At 38.3% G+C, this 23,127-nt stretch overlaps 1 protein-coding gene across 2 annotated transcripts; it reads right to left on the bottom strand.

Annotated features, from left to right (window-relative positions):
* Nucleotides 1-5,236: 5,236 nt before the first annotated feature.
* LOC105834713 (sorting nexin-8) lies at nucleotides 5,237-21,993 on the bottom strand. 2 transcript variants are annotated; one of them, XM_028190883.1, is made up of 10 exons: nucleotides 21,664-21,993; nucleotides 19,641-19,768; nucleotides 11,181-11,313; nucleotides 8,680-8,870; nucleotides 8,201-8,318; nucleotides 7,529-7,988; nucleotides 7,084-7,300; nucleotides 6,597-6,785; nucleotides 6,480-6,487; nucleotides 5,237-6,233 (listed from the first exon to the last, which is right to left on the bottom strand). In XM_028190883.1, the coding sequence occupies exons 1-10, from the start codon at nucleotides 21,686-21,688 to the stop codon at nucleotides 6,212-6,214; spliced, it is 1,491 nt and encodes a 496-aa protein (XP_028046684.1). In that variant the 5' UTR covers nucleotides 21,689-21,993; the 3' UTR covers nucleotides 5,237-6,211. The 2 variants fall into 2 exon arrangements, with proteins under 2 accessions (XP_028046684.1, XP_012532840.1); XM_012677386.2 differs by lacking the exon at nucleotides 6,480-6,487 and having other exon boundaries at nucleotides 21,664-21,991.
* Between the last annotated feature and the right edge of the window lie 1,134 nt (nucleotides 21,994-23,127).

Below are 23,127 nucleotides of genomic sequence, written 5' to 3'. Positions count from 1 at the left end.
TCGAAAAGAGCATAACCCTCCGTCATCCCTTTTTCCCCTCGCGGTGCAACGGACCCTCGGCAGATCTCTCCCCTCCCCCTCAAAAGCGAATTTTGCACGATTTTGATGATCATCCCGTGCGAATTATGCAGGATTCGCTGCATAGAATGAATTCTCGTTTCGGACACATTGTCGGGAACAAATTTATTCAACGCAATGCAGATATTCTACCGCGATATTAGTGCTGTTAGAGATATCGTTTAAACATTTCAAAATGAAGATATATGAGATAGATTATGGAACTCGTAGCTATCCGCATGCTCTAGTCCATATAAATAATTGCATTAATTGCCGCGCGTATAACGTATTATATCCCATATAATCTACAAATCTACATAAATCTTATTACAGTTTTAATATTCGAGACAAACCTTTTTCATTCCTGCACGAGATTATGTAAGGTCAAGCGAAATGATATAGAGGATGTCTTCACTAGCGTATTTCTCTCGTCGGCTACTCCGGATGATTTATTCGACAAGATAAAAATCGATTAGATAAATTCGTCGTTAATACGGGGACACACATTCCTATATATATAGCTTGATTGTTATTGGAATTTTTAAAATTCAAGGATTTTCTATGAAATCAAACAAGTATAAAAAGTTAAATTTTAGGGAAAACTTCTTATCTTCAAACCTCTTTAAACTTCATTGTATGAATATGATAATTTTTCTCCTGATATGTAACAGATGTAAGAATAAAACTTTTATAGCCTTCGATTGAATTTTAAGGACTTACTCAAAAGAAAAAAAAAACAAAAAGATTCATACTTGTTCAGTTCTTTTGTGAAAATTTTTATATTTTCTACCTATTTATCCTACAATATTGTACTATTTTTTTATCACATTAATAATCATGGATCAAAGAGAAAGAAAAAAAAAATTATTTGTATTATACACTGAGAAAAAAATGTTAATTTGACTAAATTTTTTAACCAGATTAAATTTCTTTTTCAATTTCTAGTTCAAGTATTTGTGCAATTAACTTAAATACATAAAATACTTGAACTTTAATTTAAGTATTTATATATTTGACTGAAATACACAAATATTTGAATTGGAGAAATTTAATTAAACATATAATAGTCTTGTAATATCAAAAGTTTTAGATTTTGATTAATATTTTGAAAGTTCGTTTAAAAGAAGATAAAATTATATATATTTTACCTACTATCTCCTTATTTACATTTTCCGTTTTCCGTTTGATTCTTACGCGGAACAAAATTATTCACGGTGCTGCTGCTGATAGAGGCTCCTTCAATTATTATTGCGGCAACGTAAAATAAGCAAAATTTAATCCATAAAGGAAATCCGCAAAGGAAATCCATAAAGGAAATAATTGCCTCTGCTGAATGCAAGCCCGCTTTGCTTACGCGATTCACTCTCGCCTCTCTCGGATCTCCCTGGCACCACGGCGAGCCGTGCAAATTCGGCTTAAATTATCGCTCGCCGTTTTGTAAAACTTCCGCAGCCGCTCTTTCCCAACGCGCCAGCCACCGTCGTGACTCTCGCCAGCAAATTTCACACGCGCAATATACAGAAGTACGCAGCCGGCAAAATTTCGCCGTTGTCGTCGTCGTCGCCGATTCGACCGTCCGTAAAATCCGGCAAAATGAAACGAATGGAATCCGGCGTGGTACTTGACGTATTTGCGTGTGCGTCTCCTTCGTGCGCGCGAGAGTTTCGATTATCCGGCTGTCGAATATGCCGCTCGGGATTAAGCTAATTCTTCCGCGGCCCGTTATCGCGGCAATTTCAATTTGCAAACTTTATTTAACGTGCCCGCACGGAGGGGAGGGGAGGTGACAAATTTATCTGCATCGAATTGCAGCTGACGTTTGACGACAAATCGCGCGAGTGAAACAACCATTCCGCCGCGGCTGGCGCGATTTCATCCGCCGACCTTACCGCTCTGTCGTTCTACCGGAAACAAGAAAGCCTTCTAAGTAAATTTCGGCGAACGGAGGATTCTGATCGCGTTTAATCGCGCCGACGACCGCGCGCGTAATGCCTCGCGTGTAGCGCACCGCTTTCAACAGAATTCGAAATATCTTTTGTTCCGAGTATAAACAGGCTTACATCTAATTGTGCGCCCCCTCTACGCTACGCGCACACGTCCAATTGTGAATGCGCAACTTTAATCGTATCATCTCCTTATGCTGCAGCGCGAAATCCTGCAAATGAGATGCGCGAGTAAGAGCAGCGAGCGCGGGAGGATAGGGAAAAAAAAAAGTAGAGCTCGTCAAAGGGAATCCTCTTAACGAGCCGCACTTGCACCGGCCGCGGGTAACGAGACGATTCTATACCCCGCTGCATTTCGGTGCAGCGTCGCGGTCGTTGCAACTGGCGAGCCTATAATTCCAGAGCCACGCCGAGTGACCGGGGCCGGCTTGCAAAAGTCACTCTTTAATGCAGGAACGCGGCTGGGAGACATGCGGAATAAGGATGGACTTTTTGAAGAAATTTTACTCTTTTTAATTATGCTCTTTTTGACAATTTTGCGTGCAACGCTTGCGAAACGCGACGTCCGGTTGCAAAATTCCGTTTTTACTCTCGGCGTTGCAATTAAAAAGGGGAAAAAAAAATCCATGCCAGTCGCGCAAGCCGCACATTGTCGCATTTAATGATTATGTATTTATGTATTTCGCGTACGAAACTGTCAGGGAAAACAGCATTATAATTAGAAGGGGGAATAAACATTTATAATTACAGCGGGAATTAGCAGAATTGTTAGATTAACTTTTCATACCCGTGTCATTATGTCAACCTGGAGATAACGATATGAAGATAAATAGATTAGTAAGAAGGATTATATACGATAGCTCGCGTGCAACTGCGATATTCTCCAATGGGGGGTTTCAATTTTTAATTCAGCGTTTACGGGGCGGGGATGATATAATATAAATCTAAGTAGACGCGCGAGTCGTAAAAATCGTGAAACAAAAGCGAGTCTCTCTCTCTCTCTCTCTCTCTCTCTCTTTCTCTTTCTCCCCGGAGTCTTTGGAAAGAGTTTAAATTCTGTTTAGGCAATCGAATTACGAGCGACGTGCAGATGGGCCAGCGCGAGGAAGTAACGCGGACGGACAGCGCCGTCGAGAACGATGGAGCGCACAAAGGAGGTAAATTAGTCGGTATAGCCTAAGGCATCTAATTAACGCGCCGCGTTGCCACGGCACCTTCGCGTTTCTCCACGTCGCTCCTGAAAACTGCCTGCGCCGGCGCCCTTCCGGCGCCGGAAACTCCTTCGGTGCCGGCGGAAGAAGCGGAATGCATCCGAGTCACGCGTGATTCACAACAAAGCGCGCATGCACGCACGAAACAAAGTGGCCGGTATTGTCAAGGGAAAATTGCCTCTGCAATGTTTAGTAGCCCGCCCTTTCTGCGCCCCCTCTCGGAACCCCACCTGTGCGCGCGAGCACCCTATACCACCCCTCGACGATTTCTCGGCGACGACGAAGACGACGACGTGGGCGTTCGCGGGGGGGAGAAGAGAATTCGTTTATTCTCAAGTTCTCAATTGCTTGCCGAGGACGGAGCGTTATCTGATGATGTTGACATTCAAGTGCGACGGAAGAGTTCTCCCGCGAGGGTCGGGGGACCTTTTTTCCGAGCACGGCGGAGGACCGGTCGAGGATCGCGTTGCGGCTGCCAATCAATGTCGAATCGCAACGCTAATTACGTTCTGTTTGATGTAAATGATTTTCGTGGAGCAGTAGAGTTGTTATCGAACAATTATGTACATTATTGTTATGTAATAATAATAATTATTCGTTCGTGTTGCGTTACGTTTTTCAGAATTTCAAACATACGTTTCTGTCATGAACTGATTTTATGGCCCCGTAAAATTACTGTCGTTTATACGAATTGTTACAATAATATTAATTTTTCGTTCTTATAGCGTCATCTTAAAATTTGAACCAATGTCTCTATTTTGAAGGAAAGAAAGTATTTGCTATTCGCGCTTGTTAACGCGAATGATCTTTTTCAGTGGGCGTACTATTGAAGAATTATATAGAATATATAGATCATTGTTACATAGAGGAAGGTTAGTAAAATATAATTAGAGAATCTTTTTTTTTTTCAAAATAGAGACAACATAAATGAATTATTAATATTATTACATAATATTAATCTGTACAGTTCTACTCGTCGTTAAGAAAAGAAACGTTACTTCAATAACTTTATTAATTTAATTCGATATATCTCTCGTCGTTTTTCTTGAAAGACAATTCGAGATACCCGAGTATCGTTGTAAATTAATTTGTATTACGCAAAGCTTCCGACACAAGTCTTTTCACGAAGGAATGCCGGAGGTGAACGTTACTTCTACCCGCCAGAGTGAAACGCGTTGTTCTCTCGATAGTCCGGCGTACGTGGGTGGAGAAAGGGTCGGTTAACCGCCTTTAATCTAAAATGCTGGACGTTCAAAGAGTATTACGCAGCCGTCCGCCCTGTTAGACGAGGAGCGAGGATGCTCGATGAAGCTTTTAAGGACCTTATTTTGAATTGATGTGCGCGCAGATACAACTCACTCGGCCGGCTCCATTTACGGGGGACAATGCCGCCGGCTCTGTGCGTCGTCGGTCCTTACAAATTGCCACTCTGACGACCTAGCAATAATTAACGTTTCGCGGTGCCCTAACGTAACACGTGCCTCTTCCGTGATATAAATCGAGGGTGAAGAACACCAGGGATTACATTAAAATTGTACGAAATTTTGTTTTTTCCTTTTTTAATTTTAAAATTATTATCTGAATTATCGAATGTCACGTCAATTAATGTGAAATACGTATTAGTTAATCAAAAGTTTATCTTTAAATGATATTCATCAAAATTTCGAGACAAAAGTTTCTCGTGTCGACATCTGTGTCGCTGCGGTTCAAGTTAATACACCGGGCTACGTTACCTCCGAAAACGAAATGCCTCTTGCAAAAATCCGCTATTTCGAATTCAAGCGATGTAACGTTGTAGCGATTGTGTATTTCCATAAATAAACTATGGAAAAATATGCTGTTTGCCCTCGAGCGCTTGAGTATCATGAATTTATTATAGCGGACCACCACGAGAACATGACTACGTCGATAACATTGAGCGTTATTACTTTCGATGTTTCGCCATTAATAAATATTTACGCGTTAAATATATTCATCGAGATAATCATTACGCTAAAATCGATCTGGAAGAAAAATGAAAATCCGTTTTTGATATAATAACAATATATTTCTTCGCTGTTATGTTATAAACATGAGTATCATGCAAAACGTCTCCAAACTATCATCGATTTGCGTATTTATGAATATTCTGATCACTTGGAAAATAAATTTTTCCCTCTTTATCTGAAATATTCTTCGTTCAACTTTCGGCGACTGAATTGTAAACTTAGATTAAATTCACTTGAAATGACGATAATTCTGAGACACTCTTTAATATATGTAAGAGTTAATGTATCCACGGTTAACGTAGCGTACATTAACGATTCTCAGATTATTCACGTGTACGCACGATATGAAATATAAATTCTCTTGCAAAGGTTTTGAGTTACATATGTATATATTTACAATCGCTTAGGCACTCTTTTCACGCATCGATACGACGTGTGTATGTGTGTGTGTATGTGTGTGTGTGTGTGTATACAACCTATAAGTTCTTATGTACACATAGAGCGATTTAACAATTATTTAATTAGAAATATCATTCGTTGGTTCATAAAATATATTAAGTACACAACAGAGAATATTTAAAACGTTTTACGCGCTATACACATTCGAGATTCCTTTCTATCATTATTTAATGAAAGGTATAAATTTCGCCGGTTAAATATCATGCTAATTGTGATAATCAAAGGATACACAAATGCAAGAATCTATCTAATAATCGGGCAGACATAGAATCTATATGTAGATCAATATAGAATCTATGTTATAATATAAAACAGAGACTTTCTTTCTTCTTTCTTCTATCTTCATTCTTCTATCTTCATTCTTTTTTGGCAGAATCGTACTGTCATCAGTGGTTATGTTTGCTAGGAATAGGTGTACAAGTTTCGGTTATCAGTGTTATTTGGCAACGCATGATCTGTCGGGACCCACATGGAACTTTGCTGCTCCTGTGCTATCCTCCATTGGACCCGCTCGCTAACTTCTCGGGCAAACATTTTGTAATTGTCGGTTCGATTAGTTTCCATACTTCAGCCAACTGTAAGCAAACGTTTGCGTCAGCAATTCCCGTCGCAAATTCAACCATGTATACGTACGTGTTCTATTTAAGAAAAAAAAGAGTCCTACCAACAAACTAAAAGTTTAAGGATAAACACCTCAATTATGTATTATAAAGTTGTAACAAAAACAATAAATAAGTTATTAGGAACTGAGGAAATATAATGAGGAAATATAGAGGAAAGTTTCTCGGATCAATATTAAAGAATATTATGCAACAACTCACCGAGGCCTCTTCGGTTCGTTTGCGTTCGTTTGCAAAGTGAACACGTTCATTAATCAGCAAATATCTAATGTAACGCTCGAGTTACCGAAAATACCATGTTTACCGGTGGATATTTACCTCGGAATGCCCGCGGATCTGCACGTTCACGAGGCTCTGCAGCACGGTCGCGAGTATCTCTAGGTGCGCGTGAACGAGCTGGGTCTCCATGTGCAGGCAGAGCAGTGAGAAACAATTTCTCAGCTCGACGTTGGCGATTACGGATTCCTGGGAGACCATCCTGTTCTCGAGGCTCTCGACGGTGTCGGCCTGTGGGCATGCGATAAAAATCTCTCTCGTGCTGCACTCTTCTCGAAATGAGCGTGTGCGCGCCAACTATGACGGATTGCGTAAGGTCGCAGGAAGTTACGCTTGCTCCTTACAACGCGAGGGGAATCTCCGCGATTTCTCTGATTATAGTGCCTCAAACTCGACCGAGTAATAACACAATTGCGACAACGCGATTGCCGGATTAAGTTACCGCTGTGTGTCGATTGTATAGTCTGGCATGATGATAGCCGCGGGAGTCACGGGTTTACTGGCTAATAAATCTTAAGTAGGCACGTACGTCGGTGCCGCGAATAACGCCTTGCATCTGCCGCTTCTTGAGGGACAGCATCGTGGACAGTGCACGGTGGTGATCGGCGCTGACACCTCGTTCGTGTCTCTCGCACAACATTCTGTGCGCCACTAAAATGTCCAGCAGGAGATTAAGCCTCTCGCAGACCATGGTCTCCTCCCTAACCGCTTGCTGGAGCGCTCTGGTCGACAGTAGGTTGAACTCTCTGAAAATTTGCCGTTTATCCTACATTTAAAGGCAATCGCGGAATCCCGGAAATTAAATTACTCTAAAGTATAAAATTCGTGAACGAAGAAAACGATTTTATCGCGCGTCACGGAATTTCGGGCGTCTTTGTTATCGTTATCTAATTCACAAAACGCAAAAGACCACGATTATGTCACGTGGCGACAACGTGAAATCTGAATCGCACATTTCTTGTCGAGATTCTTACTTCGAGATTACGTGGAAACCCTTCTTCATGTCTTGCCAAAGGCTGGAGGCGCCGGTGAGCCAGGTACTAGTGCCGTGCTGTTCCGCGGCCAGGGTGCTCAGCTGATTGCCGAGCTCGGCCATGTCCACCGCGTAATTGTGCGACCTGATTGCCAGGCTGTCGGCGATGTGTTTCAGCCGAGAGATCCCGAGGAGTATCACGCGTATCTGATCGCGGCTGTTCGCGAACTCGGTCAGTGTCTCGGGTGGCATCAGCTCTTTCGCCTTCGACGACAGTTCGGACGTGGCAAATTCATCCGGCACGCGCCTGAATACCTCGCGGATCTTGTGCTGCGTCTCGTCGCCGGTATACGTGAAGAAGAACTGCACGATCGGGTCCTTGCTCATCACTGGATGGCGAGCGATCAGCGTGAGAAACCGCAGGAGAGAGCGCCGCCTCTCTTCGAGGAATTGCGAGTCCGCTGTAAAGGGATGAGACGAAAAAAAAAAGAGTTTCTTGAGAATATTTATCGCTAATATTTTATAATATTTATTTATGTTCAAACGTAACGAGATTATTCTCTTCATTGACATACGATTATTTATAAATTCCTAATTAACTGTGAAATTAATTATGTAACTTTTTAAGAGTTTAGATTAACAATTGTGTATGTATATGCGTGCGTATGTTTACCTCCTACAATTTTCTTCGGTGGTAACTTGGGGATCAATCTGTAGGGAAACCGGGCCAGGAGGAGGTCGTACAATGACACGAAATCATTGTAACGCCTGTAGACCATAGAATTGAATCTCTGAAAGCATAAAATTCCGTGTGAGTCTATGTCACAGCGTAAATCTCGTATTCGTTGCGATAGAATCTGTACACGGAAAAAAGTTTTACTGAAGTATTTAGAAATTTAGATAAATATCTCTAAATAATTTCCATTATTAAAGTCTGCTATAAAGAGTTTTATCATTCTAATAATCAATTTGAATATTAATATAATTACATCGATTGTCTAATAAAATTCTTTTCAGATTTGTATTCAGCAAAATTTTTTAGGTACTTTTGCAAAATCGCGTTCTCTCCGTGTAGTTAAAATTTTATTAAAGTCATCTCCAGATAATATCATTCCGTCCGTAGAGGAGGAGAAATGTGAGACCCGGTAATACCTTGCTAGTGACTTGATACTCCACGTGCTTCAGGAAGATGCCCTTCTTCTCGGGAACGAGGTTGACCTCGATAGTGTCCAGATTACAGATGTCCGAGTAGGTGTGATTTAGCTTTGTGGGATTGCCCCGGTGCAGCCTCTGCGCCAGAAGCGTCACTTCCGACAGATCTCCCAGAGCGGGAACGGGTAATTCTGCGAATAAGAAGATCCTCTCGAGCGAAGGACGCACTTTTGGACAGCTGCCGACCCGGTCGCATTTAGCGGAGACGACAGTTGCACAATTACTTAATAGCAATAGAATTTGATTGATATACATTAAGTTCAACGAATTAAGCTACTCTCGGGTACGACAAGGCGAACGTTTCTGGGTTTCGAGGACATGCTCTCTTTGACGTCTTTACATATTTTTTTAAATCTTTTTTGAATGCTGATTTTGCATTCATAATCCACGATTAAACGTATAAATGAAATATATTTCACTTCATGTGTGTTCACAATTTCAATGAAATTTATTAAAAGTGATTTAATCAATAGAAATTTGAAACAAATAAAAGGGAGCTTTTTTAGGAATATTTATATTTCGTTTCATCGATGTTATTGTTCCTCTCGTATTGATTATATTTTCTTTATTAATTGAAAGTGGTTTAATTAAGCAAAAGTTTAATATGTAAAATAAATCAGAAAGCGTACTCTTTTAAAAGAGTATTTATATTTCGTCTCTTGTCAATATTTTTGTTCTTCTCATTTTAACTGTACATTACTACCTTTGTAGAAATGGAATTGACTATAAATATTTAATTAAGCATAAGTTTAAAAGTGCACTCTTTCAGGAGTATTTGTTTCATGTCATAAATATCTTGCTCTTTCTCTCGTTTCAACGTATTTTGTGTTTTTTTTTTTAACAAATAGCTCATATCCATTATTTAAATATCACGATGTTTAATGCTTTGAAAATCAAACATTATATTAAAATAAAACAAGAAAATATAACAAGAGAATACAATTTTTGGGGGTATAAAACACTAATCTAGACCCGGTAATTCAACCTGTGCCCTCGATACCGCCGCGCCGAGTCAGATCCGTCTATTTTCACGCGGTGCTACTACCGTTACTACTTCAGCCGATATAAAAATGAAATTGCGGCAATGAATCCGACAATCATTCGAGACAGGCAAAGGAAGAGCGCGTCTTCTCTTTCCTTAGCTTTTCCGACGTGTTCTACTTCACCGATTTTACTCCGACACGCGAGCGAGATTTCGCGGCATTGTTATTCCTATACGTCTTGGCAAATAATTATTATTGCGTCGTCGCAACCTCGATAACGAACGAGTCTCCTGACCCCGCGATACCTTGGCTACGTACAGCTTATTATCTTCTCACAGTTTTACCATTTACGACTCGACTTTCATAAAGTCGCCTTCGTCCCGCACATTTATAACGTTCTATAATTAGTGATCGTGTTCTGCGGCTTCAAGACAAGAACAAGTTATAAAGTTGGTACAAGTTACAAGTTTCCGCGACTAAGCTTTTACAGCTTTTAAATTTTATTATAATCCTATATCGAGCGAAAAGTATAGGAATTTCTCGACAGCGTGAATACACGACTCTAGCAAAAAAGCCTGATCTGTAATAAAAATGTTAATTTTGTGTTAAAATTTTTTAATTTTTTTACTATAGAGGAAAAATATTATATAATTATTATAACATTATTTTATTAATACAGGGAAACGCGTGAAAAAATATATATAAAATAATAATAAATCTATATGTTACGTGGCATGATAAATATAATATTTGTTATACATGTTGTAACATTCTAACGGAAAGTTGCAGCATAATTTTCTCGATAGTACCTACGCGACTTTCTATCGATAAGCAAAATGGCAATGATTTTGCTGGTCAATGACTCTGGGTGTAACGCTTACAGGTTTCTTTGATATGTTGATATGCTGAAGCACGTTCGCGCATTATCTAAACACCTGTCCGATAATAGACTTATTCAAGACCTACTTTCATTGCAGTCTAGATGCGGACTGTGTTAACGGCACGGAAAACTGTTTGTATGTATATATGGCTTCTCTTGTTTGTGAAGCAAATTACTTAAGCTATAAAAAAGATACCGTAAGAGAGAACCGCTGTAAAAAAAAAGTACGGAGGCGAGTTCGACGGGAATGCTCAATTCTTATCCGCTTATCGCTCGGTGACACGTTCTGCGATTATCTGCGATTTGATAATTTCATCGATCACAATTATTGTCCTTCACATGTTTTTATCACATAAAAGTATAATGAGAATAATCAATTCTGTCTTATTTTATAAATTATATCTTTATAATAAAAAAAAATTTATTACGCAAAGTAGAAATTCCGGATGTTAAACTTGTCTTCATAAATTTAAACCTCCTTGGCTGATGTTGTACCGAATTAAACATTTTAATGTTCTTCTGGTGACTTACGCGCCTGATATTTAAAATGAAGGGACAACAATTTGGATTCAACTAACCTTGCGACTCGGAGTTTTCCAGTAGCTTATCGCTCGGTTGCTTTCCTTGTTGAGCAAAGGCGACGAGAGCGAGACCCTTGTACAGTCCGCTTCTCGTAAGATAATCCGCCTTGCTGTCTATCAGCTTCCATATCTACGGAAGAATAGAGGAGAAATGTTTTTAAAGGATCGCTTTGAATATGATTTTTATTATAGCGTTAGATATAAATAAACGAAACGTTTCGTCAGGATGGGCGAGCAATTTGTCGTTTCAAAAGTCACAATGTGTAATGTGTGGCGACGAAAAGGGAAGATTGGCACGGGAAAAAGAAAGCGTATACACGGTGGACTTCGTGCCCGAGTAACGGCAGTACGGCGAACACTCTGTGAAGGAAGCCTAAGGATTAGGCCATAAATGAAAGTAACTGCATTCCGGGGATTTTTCTGTATACCTTGCACACTACCATTCCGCCTTTACTTCCATCTTCACTCACGCGCCTCTTCTCTTCGGTATGTCTCCCCCTTCCACCCCGTTTTATCTCTTCCCTCCTTTATCATCCCGGCTCCCCTTCGCTTCTTCGCCCGCCTGTGCTCAAAGAAACCGCAATGGAACGGAGGACGCGAGTGCATGTGAACTCACGCTGAATACAAAAGTACACCCATAGGCGTAAAATGTAGAGAAAGAAAAAGCCGGCCCCTCCCTTTTCTTCTCTTGCAATTTTATCATCTTACAGTTTGAGAAGTAGGCAAACATAATAAATTAATTAAATAATGAATTACAGATCTTTTTCATTAATCACAGATTAAATTTATTATTAACAACATTGAATCAATGTAAACAGACGTGAGTTTATATCGCTCGTGTTTTAAACGGGAGATACATTTATGGCGAAACGGCTGGCACTTTGCAAAAGGGAAAAAAAAATGTTACAGGCATAGAAAGTACAGTCGAAAAGAGCATGCCGTCGTCTACGCCACTGCGGGCACCCTCGCTTTCTCGTTGCTCTCTCGAGTGTCGTTAAACCTTAATCGCCAATCAAGTTCAAGTCGGGAGGAAAGCCTGAGACAATAGTAAATTCCTCATTCTCGCTACGTGCGAATCGCGCGAATAAACAACGGGAATCGGCGAATCGTCTTGCGTCGCATGGGTTGCAATGCATGCATGTTCCGTTCGTCGGAAGAATATGACAGAACTCATAAATAATGAAGGAGAGAAGAGGCACGAGCGGCGGAGAATTCATAGGCAGAAAAAAGAGAAAGAAGAAAAAAAAGAACATAATGCACCAAAGAAAAAAGATTAGTAATGATAATTAAGCCTTAAAATTATTTTATTAAATGTTTAGTCAATTTTTTTATTAAATACTTAGCAGTACATAGTAATTATATTATAATAGTAAATAAATATATAATAATATTGATTACCAAACGGTTACTAAATATTTGATTACATATTAATCGAACATTTAATTGAAATTGTCATTAAAGCTTGATTATTACTGCTAAATTATTATCTCTTTTTTCAATGTATTCCATATATAAGGATCACTTATTTGCTGTATCTGTACTGATGTGCAGAATGTACGCTAATTTAATAATACGTCGCGTCAACAGGTGTGATAGAAAATGGTGAAAGAGGTGAAACAGCAATATCGCACTAAAAGGGCCTTATCTCGCGTACCAGACATTATATCCGTGCCTTGGAATGTTAAATGTTCGAGAACGACTTGATATCATAATCGTGATCTGATAAGAGTGTTAAGAGGAAGAAAAGAATAACAGCGATCATATAATATCGAATATTTTTGCGTAATTAGTGGATTGAGCAATTCGTTACAAATCCGAGAAGCGTTTGCGGATGTCTAATCAATGCCAATTAATTTGATATCAAGGGGCTCGGATAATAAAGTTGTTTTTATAAATGAACAGTATGTTGTTTTATTAATACAATTTATTTATTATTAATACAATTATTCAATAATCTCCATAATTCTCGTTCATTTATTAAATGACTTTTTAATTTCTTTCTCGAGGAAGCTAATCGATTTTGATGCAAAAAATGACTAAAACGATCCGAACATTATCTGTTCTTACAAAACTTTTTCTTCGTAAAAGTGCTCCAAGGATCGAAAAGATATTTTTTAGTTCTTTTCTTTGTAACATAATAACATGCCTGATTGCATATGGCAAAAACAGAACAACAAAAAAGAGAATTAGAATAGGAAGTACATATTCTCTTATATTTCAGTATCAAAACCGCTTAAGTAGGTTCTCCTTGAGAAGAAAATTTAAAAAAATTTAAAAAGTAGACAACCGTCGTAGATGATGGCGATTAGATTGTTGAATAAATAATTAATTATGTTATTAAACCTACATAATGTTTATTTATAAAAGCGACATTCCAGTCCCTCTAATGCAATGTAATATATTTAAAAATGCTCCGCGTGCTTTCCTCCGGAGGATATTTTTAGAAAAGGAGCCGAGAGAGTGTTCCCGGGAAGACGTGAGGGTGTGTTGACATTCGTGTCAATACAGTTCGACGTGAGCGCACGAATACAACAGCGGATGTGATATCTGTTTAAGGACGCACGTGGAGAAGGAGGACCTGTGTAACGAGAGCCCGTGTGTGTCCCCGCCGTCACGCAACATCTCTACGCGAGATAATTATGCGCAGCCACTGGAATCGACCGACGCAACTCATCATCATCTCCCATTTGCGTACCCGAGGCATGTAATCTGAAAAGACGATGCTCAAACATCCCGTCGCAAGTTGTAATACAATGGCAATGCAATCGAAACCGCACACATGCCCGACACGCGTCTGACTTAAATGTTTATTCTCGCAAGACTGCTCGGCATAAGGGAGACAATTACACTATCGTTCAAAAGTATTTGCCCTTCGCAGACCGTAGAGAGTGCTGCACCGAGAGAAAAAAAATAGTTGCACAGAAAATAACTATGTCATTACTATAAATCATTATAATTTGTAGTCAATTAAAATAACCTTTTCTGTAAGTATTTCTCTATCCATATTAAGTAATTTATTAATTTGCAAGAACAAACTCACTTGCAAACAAAATATATTATATATATTGTTAAAAAAAAGTAGAGACTTATATAATAGAATTAAATCAGGATTTATAGACAGGATTTATATAAAAGAGAATACATAAAAAATCGAGGTGAGCAAATACATTTGAGCGATAGCGTATCGTATTACAGACTTTGAGATATCGTGAAAAATTGTTTATCAATTTGTCAGCAATCCCTCGCAAATTATTTACGATAATTGTAAGATTGACAAGCAGAACACGAAAGATGTGTTAATCAAAATTACACGCATTGTAGAGATAGAAAGAGAAATGTTCGTTTCGGCGGTTTTAACGGAGAGCGATTTTCGATATAAAAGTGCCCGTACATTGTATGCCAATGCGGAAGACGGTAATCAAACGATTTCACCTAGCAGGAAGACGACCCGCGTTAAAACGCGCACCGGCTGCTGTTGTGTGCTGCACTTGTTTCCACCGCGCGTTCAACGCTGGGAATGGATATTAAAGCATGCGTGCGGAAGTATCAAGCGTACGTTAATCCATCGCACTTAATTGAGAGGCAGCGTAAAATTATATAGCTTCGAAGTAAATCATCTCTGCAAAGGCCTGGAACGAGATAAGGCTTTATCTTGTTTTCTCATTTCCCTCTTTTTCCGGTATAAAAATGGAAAAATATCACAAAGATTCTTCACACATATATGCCGCTCGATTTTGACATTTTTTAAGTAAAGTTGTAGAATAATCTAGTATATTTTTTTTAAGTTACTATATACGTGTGTGTGTGTGTGTGTTTTTATTGAAATTTCATCGAATCAAAAAATTAAGTTTTATATCTATATAGATTAATATCTATATCTCTTACAAAACTTAATTTTTTGATTCGATGAAATTTCAATAAACACATAATAATATACATTATTCTATTTATTTTAACGTATTATTTATAATATAATAATTTCAAAAATTTAATAAAATATTCAATGTAATAAAGATTCGCATTACGTTAAAATTTATAAAATAATAAAAACAAAATATAACGTCTATTCTATAAGGAAAAATTCAACTGCTAACAAAACTTAACAATAATAACGGTCTCAAATTATTATTATAAAATGAAATATATTTGTCTTTTTTTGAAATTAATTTCCTTTGCCTAGAGAGGTTGACATTTTAACATTTACTATTTTAATTTTAATGATGCATTATATTGCATCAAAAATGTGTATTGTAAATAAATCTTGAGACATCCTGTAGTTAGAAGAATTGCTATTCCACTCGCGACAGCGGAACACCTCGGCGCGGCCCTGCGTAATGCTATTTTGATTGTGTTGTTAGCACAATGAACGAGAGACGGACACGGCGTATGACACCGCGATGCGACGTAACATTTCTGTCACACTAACTTTTTCGCGAAATCTTTTCGTGAAAACAGGTTTTTAACTTGTGTTATAAAATTTATTGAAGCTACCATATGTCTACACCATAAATTAACATTTCAGTAGAACATCTCATGAAACTTTAATTCGGTGAAATTTTACGTAGCAACATTTAAAAATATAATATATAAACTTTTGGGGAGATATAAGTGGCTACTAAAATTATAATAGTAATCTGTAATTTCTTGCATGCATCATCTGATCACAGGCTGATCAATAAAACAAAATTTTAATCTTCTTAATACTCTATTAAAATATATAGTTGCAGGAAAAGAAAAATCTGTATCTATGTGACAGCTAAATTTTAATTATATAGAAGAGAAAGTGATATTGTGAATATAAGTCTATATAGTCACTATAGCCACTCGTAATATCTTTATTATTAAAGACAGAAATAAGAAATTTTAGTAATTATTTTGATGGGCTCATTTGCTGTTATGTAATAATGCAAATATGCTAATATGTAATAGTCGGCATTTATTATAAGGCATTTTTATTGTCGCGAGGATTTCAAAACGTACATTTAATTACACATACTTCCTTTTTTTTTTAAACTTGAGTGTATTATTACGCGACTGTATTGTACACTTGAGTGTTTTTTGTTATTCAACTTTTTATTCGACTGTACACATTTCAACTTATGCAAATAGCAATTTAGTCTCAATGGCTTTGTTTTTGAAGTTTTATATTGAAGTAATTATTTGATAAGTTGAATGTACAGACATTATATACTTTTAAATATATATAATTTTATAACAAAACGTTGTGTTTGTTAAATTAAAAACAATATTTTACATTTATTCTTGTGAGTATTATCACCCTTGTTCCTCGTCAATTTATTATGTAATATTGCTACATTTCCATAAATGATATTCACTGTAATAAACATGTCATAACATTCTAGATTCTATTGAACACTTTGATGCATATAGATAATCGTTAAGTTTTTAATTTGAAATATTAAATATTAATAATTGTGTAAAATGTAAATGAGTGGCCGTACTCTTTTATAACTAAAATTTAGTTGTCATCTACAGCTTTTTGCTATCGCAACTAACCGCAGCTAATCATTTTTCCGCGTAAATTCTAATCGATGCAAATAGACAGATAAAACGTGAGTAGGTCATTTGCGAACACGCTGGAAAATGCGTTTTATGACATTGTTGAGCGAGCGACCGACGCTGCACACGACGACGGTACGCGGTTGACCCTGCCACGTAATCTTGCATCATTACGAAGGGGCGTCCATGCGCGCTATCATCGGCACGGGCGTGTTGTTAAAGATAAGCCTCCGTTGATACAGCGCCTGGAATATTTTAATCTGTTTTTAGGGACACGCTCGCGCGCTACGCGTCGCATAATTGTCGCTGATAATTTCGCGCGAATGAAAACGGCGAGACGAGCGTCCCGCATCGGTGCGGCAAAATCGGTTTGCGTCATCGGAATTACATAATGTAAAATTAGACAAATTAACTAATCTGAAAAATATTTCTTTTAATTGTAACGAATATTAAAACATTCCTACGGTATGAATATGATGTATTGTTAATCGAAACCAGAAAAACTGGAAATAAGTACCGGTAACTGCACAATGCGAATATGAATATTGTATGTAGTGCGTGTGTGTGTATATGATAAGAAAAAAATGTTTAGAAAAAACTAATCGATTCTGCCGGAGTTTTCCCACGACGCGTCGAGGCAGCAGATTCAGCAATATGCGCGCGCGCGTACATTAGATAAGAGTAAAATACCCGTAACACCAATAATGCCTAGAAATAGCAGTTGTCTCGTCGTTATCTTCGTTAAATGCGACACGCACGTGGAGATTTTCCTCGAAAGAGTGAACGCGTTAAACACACAGCATCGGTAACACGAGTAGCGCGCGAGTCGTAGATCCAGCAAATTATCCCGTCAGTCGCAAACGAGCTCCACACATGGTTCTTAAACGATTTTCTCGGCGATGCGTAAATCACGAAAAGGGGAGGAAAACGTTAGGCGCTTTAATGGGGATTACAGAGGACCGGATTATGCAAATTGATTCTAATTATCCTGCCCGTCTGCTCGAATAAGCGACAATCATTCGCGCGAATCTCTTCACTCGGATAAGCTTCACGTCGCGCTCGGAGTTGATGTAAGCATCGCGTTTCCAGCATACGTATGTACATAATTTGTGGTACAAATGACGTTTCCCTATTTTGCGATTACCTTATCCGTAATTGACAAGTATGCGCTTTATCATGCTTTTTGTCATGCGGAAACGGAAATTCTGACGCGCATATATCTGATTAAATTGGCCGATTATCTCCGAGTAGAAAGTCGAATAAGGATGAGCGGATTGAATTTTCTCGTTCGTCGCGCGCGATGATTTTAAGGACGCATGAAAAAAACGCCAGAGAAAATCTTCCTTATGCGAGAGTGAGCGACAATTGTATGATCGTTTAAAGTAAAGCGTTGAGTATTTCGATGGTTCTGGAATGTCAAGGAATTAACAATAAGATAAAATGCTCAAAATTAAATTAAACAATTAAAACTGGTTATTTAATAACGGCAGTCGAAATTAGTTGTCTCGATAGTTTTAGGGTATTAAGGAGTTGGAACAATGCCCGTCTCAAATTAATTAAGATTGTTAATTTAATACGACAGCCAGCTATTTGATAATCAATACATATATTTTGATAATTAAATAATAGAATGATAAAAATAATAAAATGTTCGCCGATTGATAGATTTTTAAGCGATAGGCAATCAATGAGCACTGATAGCAAAAATCTATTAATAGATTGCCAATTACATTGGCAATGAGATAATGTTAAAAAATTAAAACAATGCCCGTCAAATTAATCAACAAAACATTTATTATTCGTTTATTCAAACGGCGATCGAAATCGACAGATAAGCTTAAATACAGGTGGATATGAAGGATAGATTCTTCATATTCTGTGGTATGTGATTTTTGTGTATACAAATGTTTCGTTCTCGGTCGAAATAAAGATACAAATATAACGCGAGTAAATTTCTCTTGGGGAAGGTCGCGCGCTTTACGTTAGAAACTGAAACCCGTTAGAGTACGCACGTCGCGTAAACTCGCTATCGGATTTACTCCACGGCGTAATGTATTTCTTCGTAACAGTCCAACGGAACGCTTTCTCTCTCTCTCTCTTTCTCTCTCTTCTTCAATCTCTTCTTCCCCATTTATTTCTCGATGGACTCGCGAGATAAGAAAATAAATGACGTCTTCATCGCAAACGATAAAGGACCTAGTCTCATGTGAGTTCCTCGGAAGTCAAGTTGACCAACTTCATAAAATGAAAACTAGAGAAAATTTATGAAGCTAAAAATTGTTTTATATTACTAAGATCAAAAACTTTATAAGGAGTTAATTAGTTTGACTTCTGAGAGAATTATATAGAAGAAAATCTCCAAAATACCGACGTAGATTTCTTAAAAAGGATCCTCTTATTTTTCGAAAACTAAACATTGCACTTTATTAACTATTGATTTTGATAAAAACATGATTTGTTTGAATAATTAAAGAAATAATAGTCCATACATTTATATTCTTTTTCTTCAATAAAAAATTTATTAGAAACAAATCTTCAACAGCAAGAATAAAATGCTATTTGTGTTCTAAAGAAGAAAAAGAAAAATTTAACATCACCTATGTCGGTTTTGAGAATTATTTTGTCAGACGCTCATTTTTGCTTACAAAAAACTTAATTATTCAAAATGATGTTATAAGAATTGCTATCTAATACACTTTCTAATGTATTTTCAAACTTTTGTTCTTACTTTTTCTTTAATCATCCGTGATTTATAAATAATAATTCAAATTACTAGACTGCATCCGAGAATTCTTTCGATCATTCGTACTGCATTCAACCATTTCGATAATAATCGGAAGTACGGAAGTGGTTTCTCCTATCAGACCTATCGTACATTAAAAAGGAACAAAACGAAATGAGAGATAAACGTGTAAATTAGACATGTAAGGATCCTACCTGATTGACGATGGAACCGCTTAGTTGCGACTTGACGAGCAGGGACCTGAACACCTCGAGCTTCACGTTTCCGCTGGTGGGCGAGCATACCTTCTCGTAGACTTCTCTGTAGAACGCTGGTATAGAGCCTGGGATTCGTGCGGGAGAGAAACGTGTATGAGAGATACGGAGAGAGAGAGAGAGAGAGAGAGAGACTGAAAGAGACAGGTCTCCCCGACGAAGTCCCCTCGCTCGCTCACTCGCTCACTCGACGGCTATAACGAGGTCTTCGAGAGCGGCATTCCTAGCGCGACGGTCCGCACGGTCTATCTATCCGCGACCGCTCTCGTCGGTCGCGCGTGACGAAACCCCGAGAGTACATGCATGCATTCGTATCGGTCGCTCGTCCCGCGAACGAGAGCGTGCTTTTGTTAAGGGGAACCCCGGGTGACTTTCTTCGCCTTTCTTCGCAAGGAACAGCTTCTCGCGAAAATCCACTTCACCGGATTTTCCGCGGAACATCCCGACGGATTGTTCCAAGTTAATGCGCGAGTACGTCAAGGTGGTACTGTCGTCAAACAAAAGTCGTGGAATAAATTACAGTTTTTTTTTAACATAATACTGTCCGAACTAGTATTTATTGTAAAAAATAAAGAGTAAAAGGTGTGTTGACTATTTTTGTAAGAAAAGTACAAGTTGTTAAACACTGACATATATAAGACGCAAAAAATTAATCAAAGTTAAATCGGGAAATTTTTACACAGTATAATTATTGCCATTTATATATTTTTTATTTGTCAAAAGTATATTTAAAAATGATTTATTTCCTCTAATTGTTCATTATATTCTTTGTCATAAATAATAACATTTTCTTCATAAATTTAACTGGGTCCCTCTCTCTCAGGCACCCGCAATATCCGATCCTATGAGATAGGATTACCTTAAGGTCGGTGCAACTTCACGAGATCTTTCGCAACATTCGCGTGAAACTTCAAAAGCGATTCATCGTCGCGCCACAAATGCATCTTCGTATATATATATATATATAAAATTAGATACATAAATACATATAATTAAATTATAATAAATACATTTATTATAATTAGATTATAATCAGTATAATTAGATTTATGGAAGTATTTTAATCTTTCAGGGCAAACAATTTTTATAAATTCAATTTCAAGTATGATAAGATGCGGTTAAAATAAACTTGTTATTTTTCAAGAAAATTTTATGCCACGCAAAAGGAAAACGGCGTCCAAAGAAATTCCACTGAAACGGTGAAATCATCTGCAGAACGACGATGAAACATCTCATGCGTCATTAGCGCCGCATTAATATGGACATGCTAAGATCATACTTCGACTTTTCTTTAACATTTCAACGATATTGCCATCAATACGATTCGATTGATTGTTCAGTCGATTCAGCGCGTGTTCGCGGGAACGCGCGCATACGAAATTCGAACGCGGTAAAAATCTTGGCTGCGCGCGTAAAAAGTTTACTCTAACGGTATGGAAATCAAACGGGGGCACCGAACACGCGGGCCGTCGTTTACGGACCGTTACCGTCATTGTCATCGTCGTCGTCGTCGGGTCGTCCACGCGATTACATCGCGGACGTCAAGGCGTTCGGAGGATCAGCTGATTACCTCGCATCCCGGACGCGCCGATCGCTAGGAGGAGCGCGCGGGAAAGAGAGCGGGAGAAAAAACGAAAGAGAAAAAGCTGCATCTCCCGGTCGCGAGGTTGTCTCGCTCTCGACGAGCGGAAGGAAGGCGAACGAGAGAGACGTCCGGCCCGTATGCGTCCCGTATTCTCATTGCGCTCGCATTGATAAGGAGATCTGGACATCCGGGAGGGGAGGGAAGGAACGAGAGAGAGAGAGAGAGAGAGAGAGAGAGAGAGAGAGAAAGAGAAAGATGGGAACACGGCGACTGCGTTTTCGCGATGATCGGTCAGTAGACGAGAGAACCGGTTGACCTCGCGAGGGACCTTGTCGCGGAGGCTGTTACAGACTTCTCCGAGAGGGGTTCATCATTTACCGAACGACAGATCGGTCGACGCCATGTTGGATCATCCGTGGATCATCCGTGGATCATTCGTCATGAATCATTCGTAGCGCCGGGGATCGGAGTGCGGCGGAGAGACGGAGGGGGGAAAAAAAAAGAAATAGAATCAGCCGTCGTCGAGAGGCCGGAGTTCCGGGTTCCGGTCGCGCGAACACCAATGACCTCGTGACGCGGCCCCGGCTGCTCGCACTCGCGGCGACGTTACGCGACACGTCAACAATGACAACGGCGACAACGACACGCGCGAAACACCGGCACGATACACGCTGTCGCCGCGCGGCGATGGACTGGTGACGGGAGTCCGGACGCCGATCCTCGTGCTCCTGGCTCTCGTGCGATCGCGGCGTCTCGCCGCGGAGTCCACGTGAAGCGACGAAACCGGAGCCAGAACGCGTGCCACGGTGTTTACGTTATGCATCGGAGTCGCGAGAGAGAAACGCGTGCACTCGGTTTGTCTTCCCCTTTTTTTTTTTAATTGTTTTTAAGAATGTAATATGTGCCACAATTTCAATTTGGAGTGGCAATTCAAATTACGAAGCAAATTTGCAAATTTATTTGATTTATTAGATACACTTATATTAATAAAGTTACATTTTTTGCGTTCTTTTATTTGTCCGTAATTATTGCAATATAATAACATTTTTTAATCATTATTGAAAGATGATATTTAAGAAAGAAAACAAAATGTTACCTGTAATAAAATTTCAAAATTTTTCATCGATGCACAATTTTTCTTGTAAAAATATATAAATATATATACACTGAAAAAAAAGTAAGATATCCAATAAGATATGTAGTTGCGGGCTGCCAACTACAAATATATTCAATACAATAATATATACTATTGCAATATTAACATTATACTTTGCAATATTAACATTATACTAGCATTAACAGTAAATATTATTGTATTGAGTATTTTATGTAGTTGGCAGCCCGCAATTACATATGTTATTAGCTATATTTTTTTTTCTGTGTATAAATACATATATAATTATATAACGAAATTTATATACATATGTGTTCATATTATTATCGTAGTTTCTTTCTTTTGTAAAATTTGTGTTTAATAAAAGAAAAATAATAAGTAAAAATGATAAAACAAAATAATAATTAAGAGGATAATTTTTGCTTGTTTCTTTTATAAAACGTTAAGTTTAAAAATGAGAAAAAATTCCATATATATTTATACTTTAAAAGCACACACACACGCACGTGCGCGATTATTATAATATATATATATGTGTGTGTATATTTGGAGAATTTTATCTAATTTCTTCAAACTTTTACCTTTCATATTTTTATCTGTAAAATTCATTTAACAGACGATTGAAATACGACAAAAAATACGATCGACATATACATATATGACACATGTATAATCCGATCTACCCTACATAATCCGCGCATTACGTGAGGATTACAGAAAGAAGAAAA

This window comes from Monomorium pharaonis, chromosome 6, assembly GCF_013373865.1.
Source record: "Monomorium pharaonis isolate MP-MQ-018 chromosome 6, ASM1337386v2, whole genome shotgun sequence".
NCBI classification, from domain to species: domain Eukaryota; kingdom Metazoa; phylum Arthropoda; class Insecta; order Hymenoptera; family Formicidae; genus Monomorium; species Monomorium pharaonis.
This window is presented reverse-complemented; position numbering and strand designations above follow the sequence as displayed.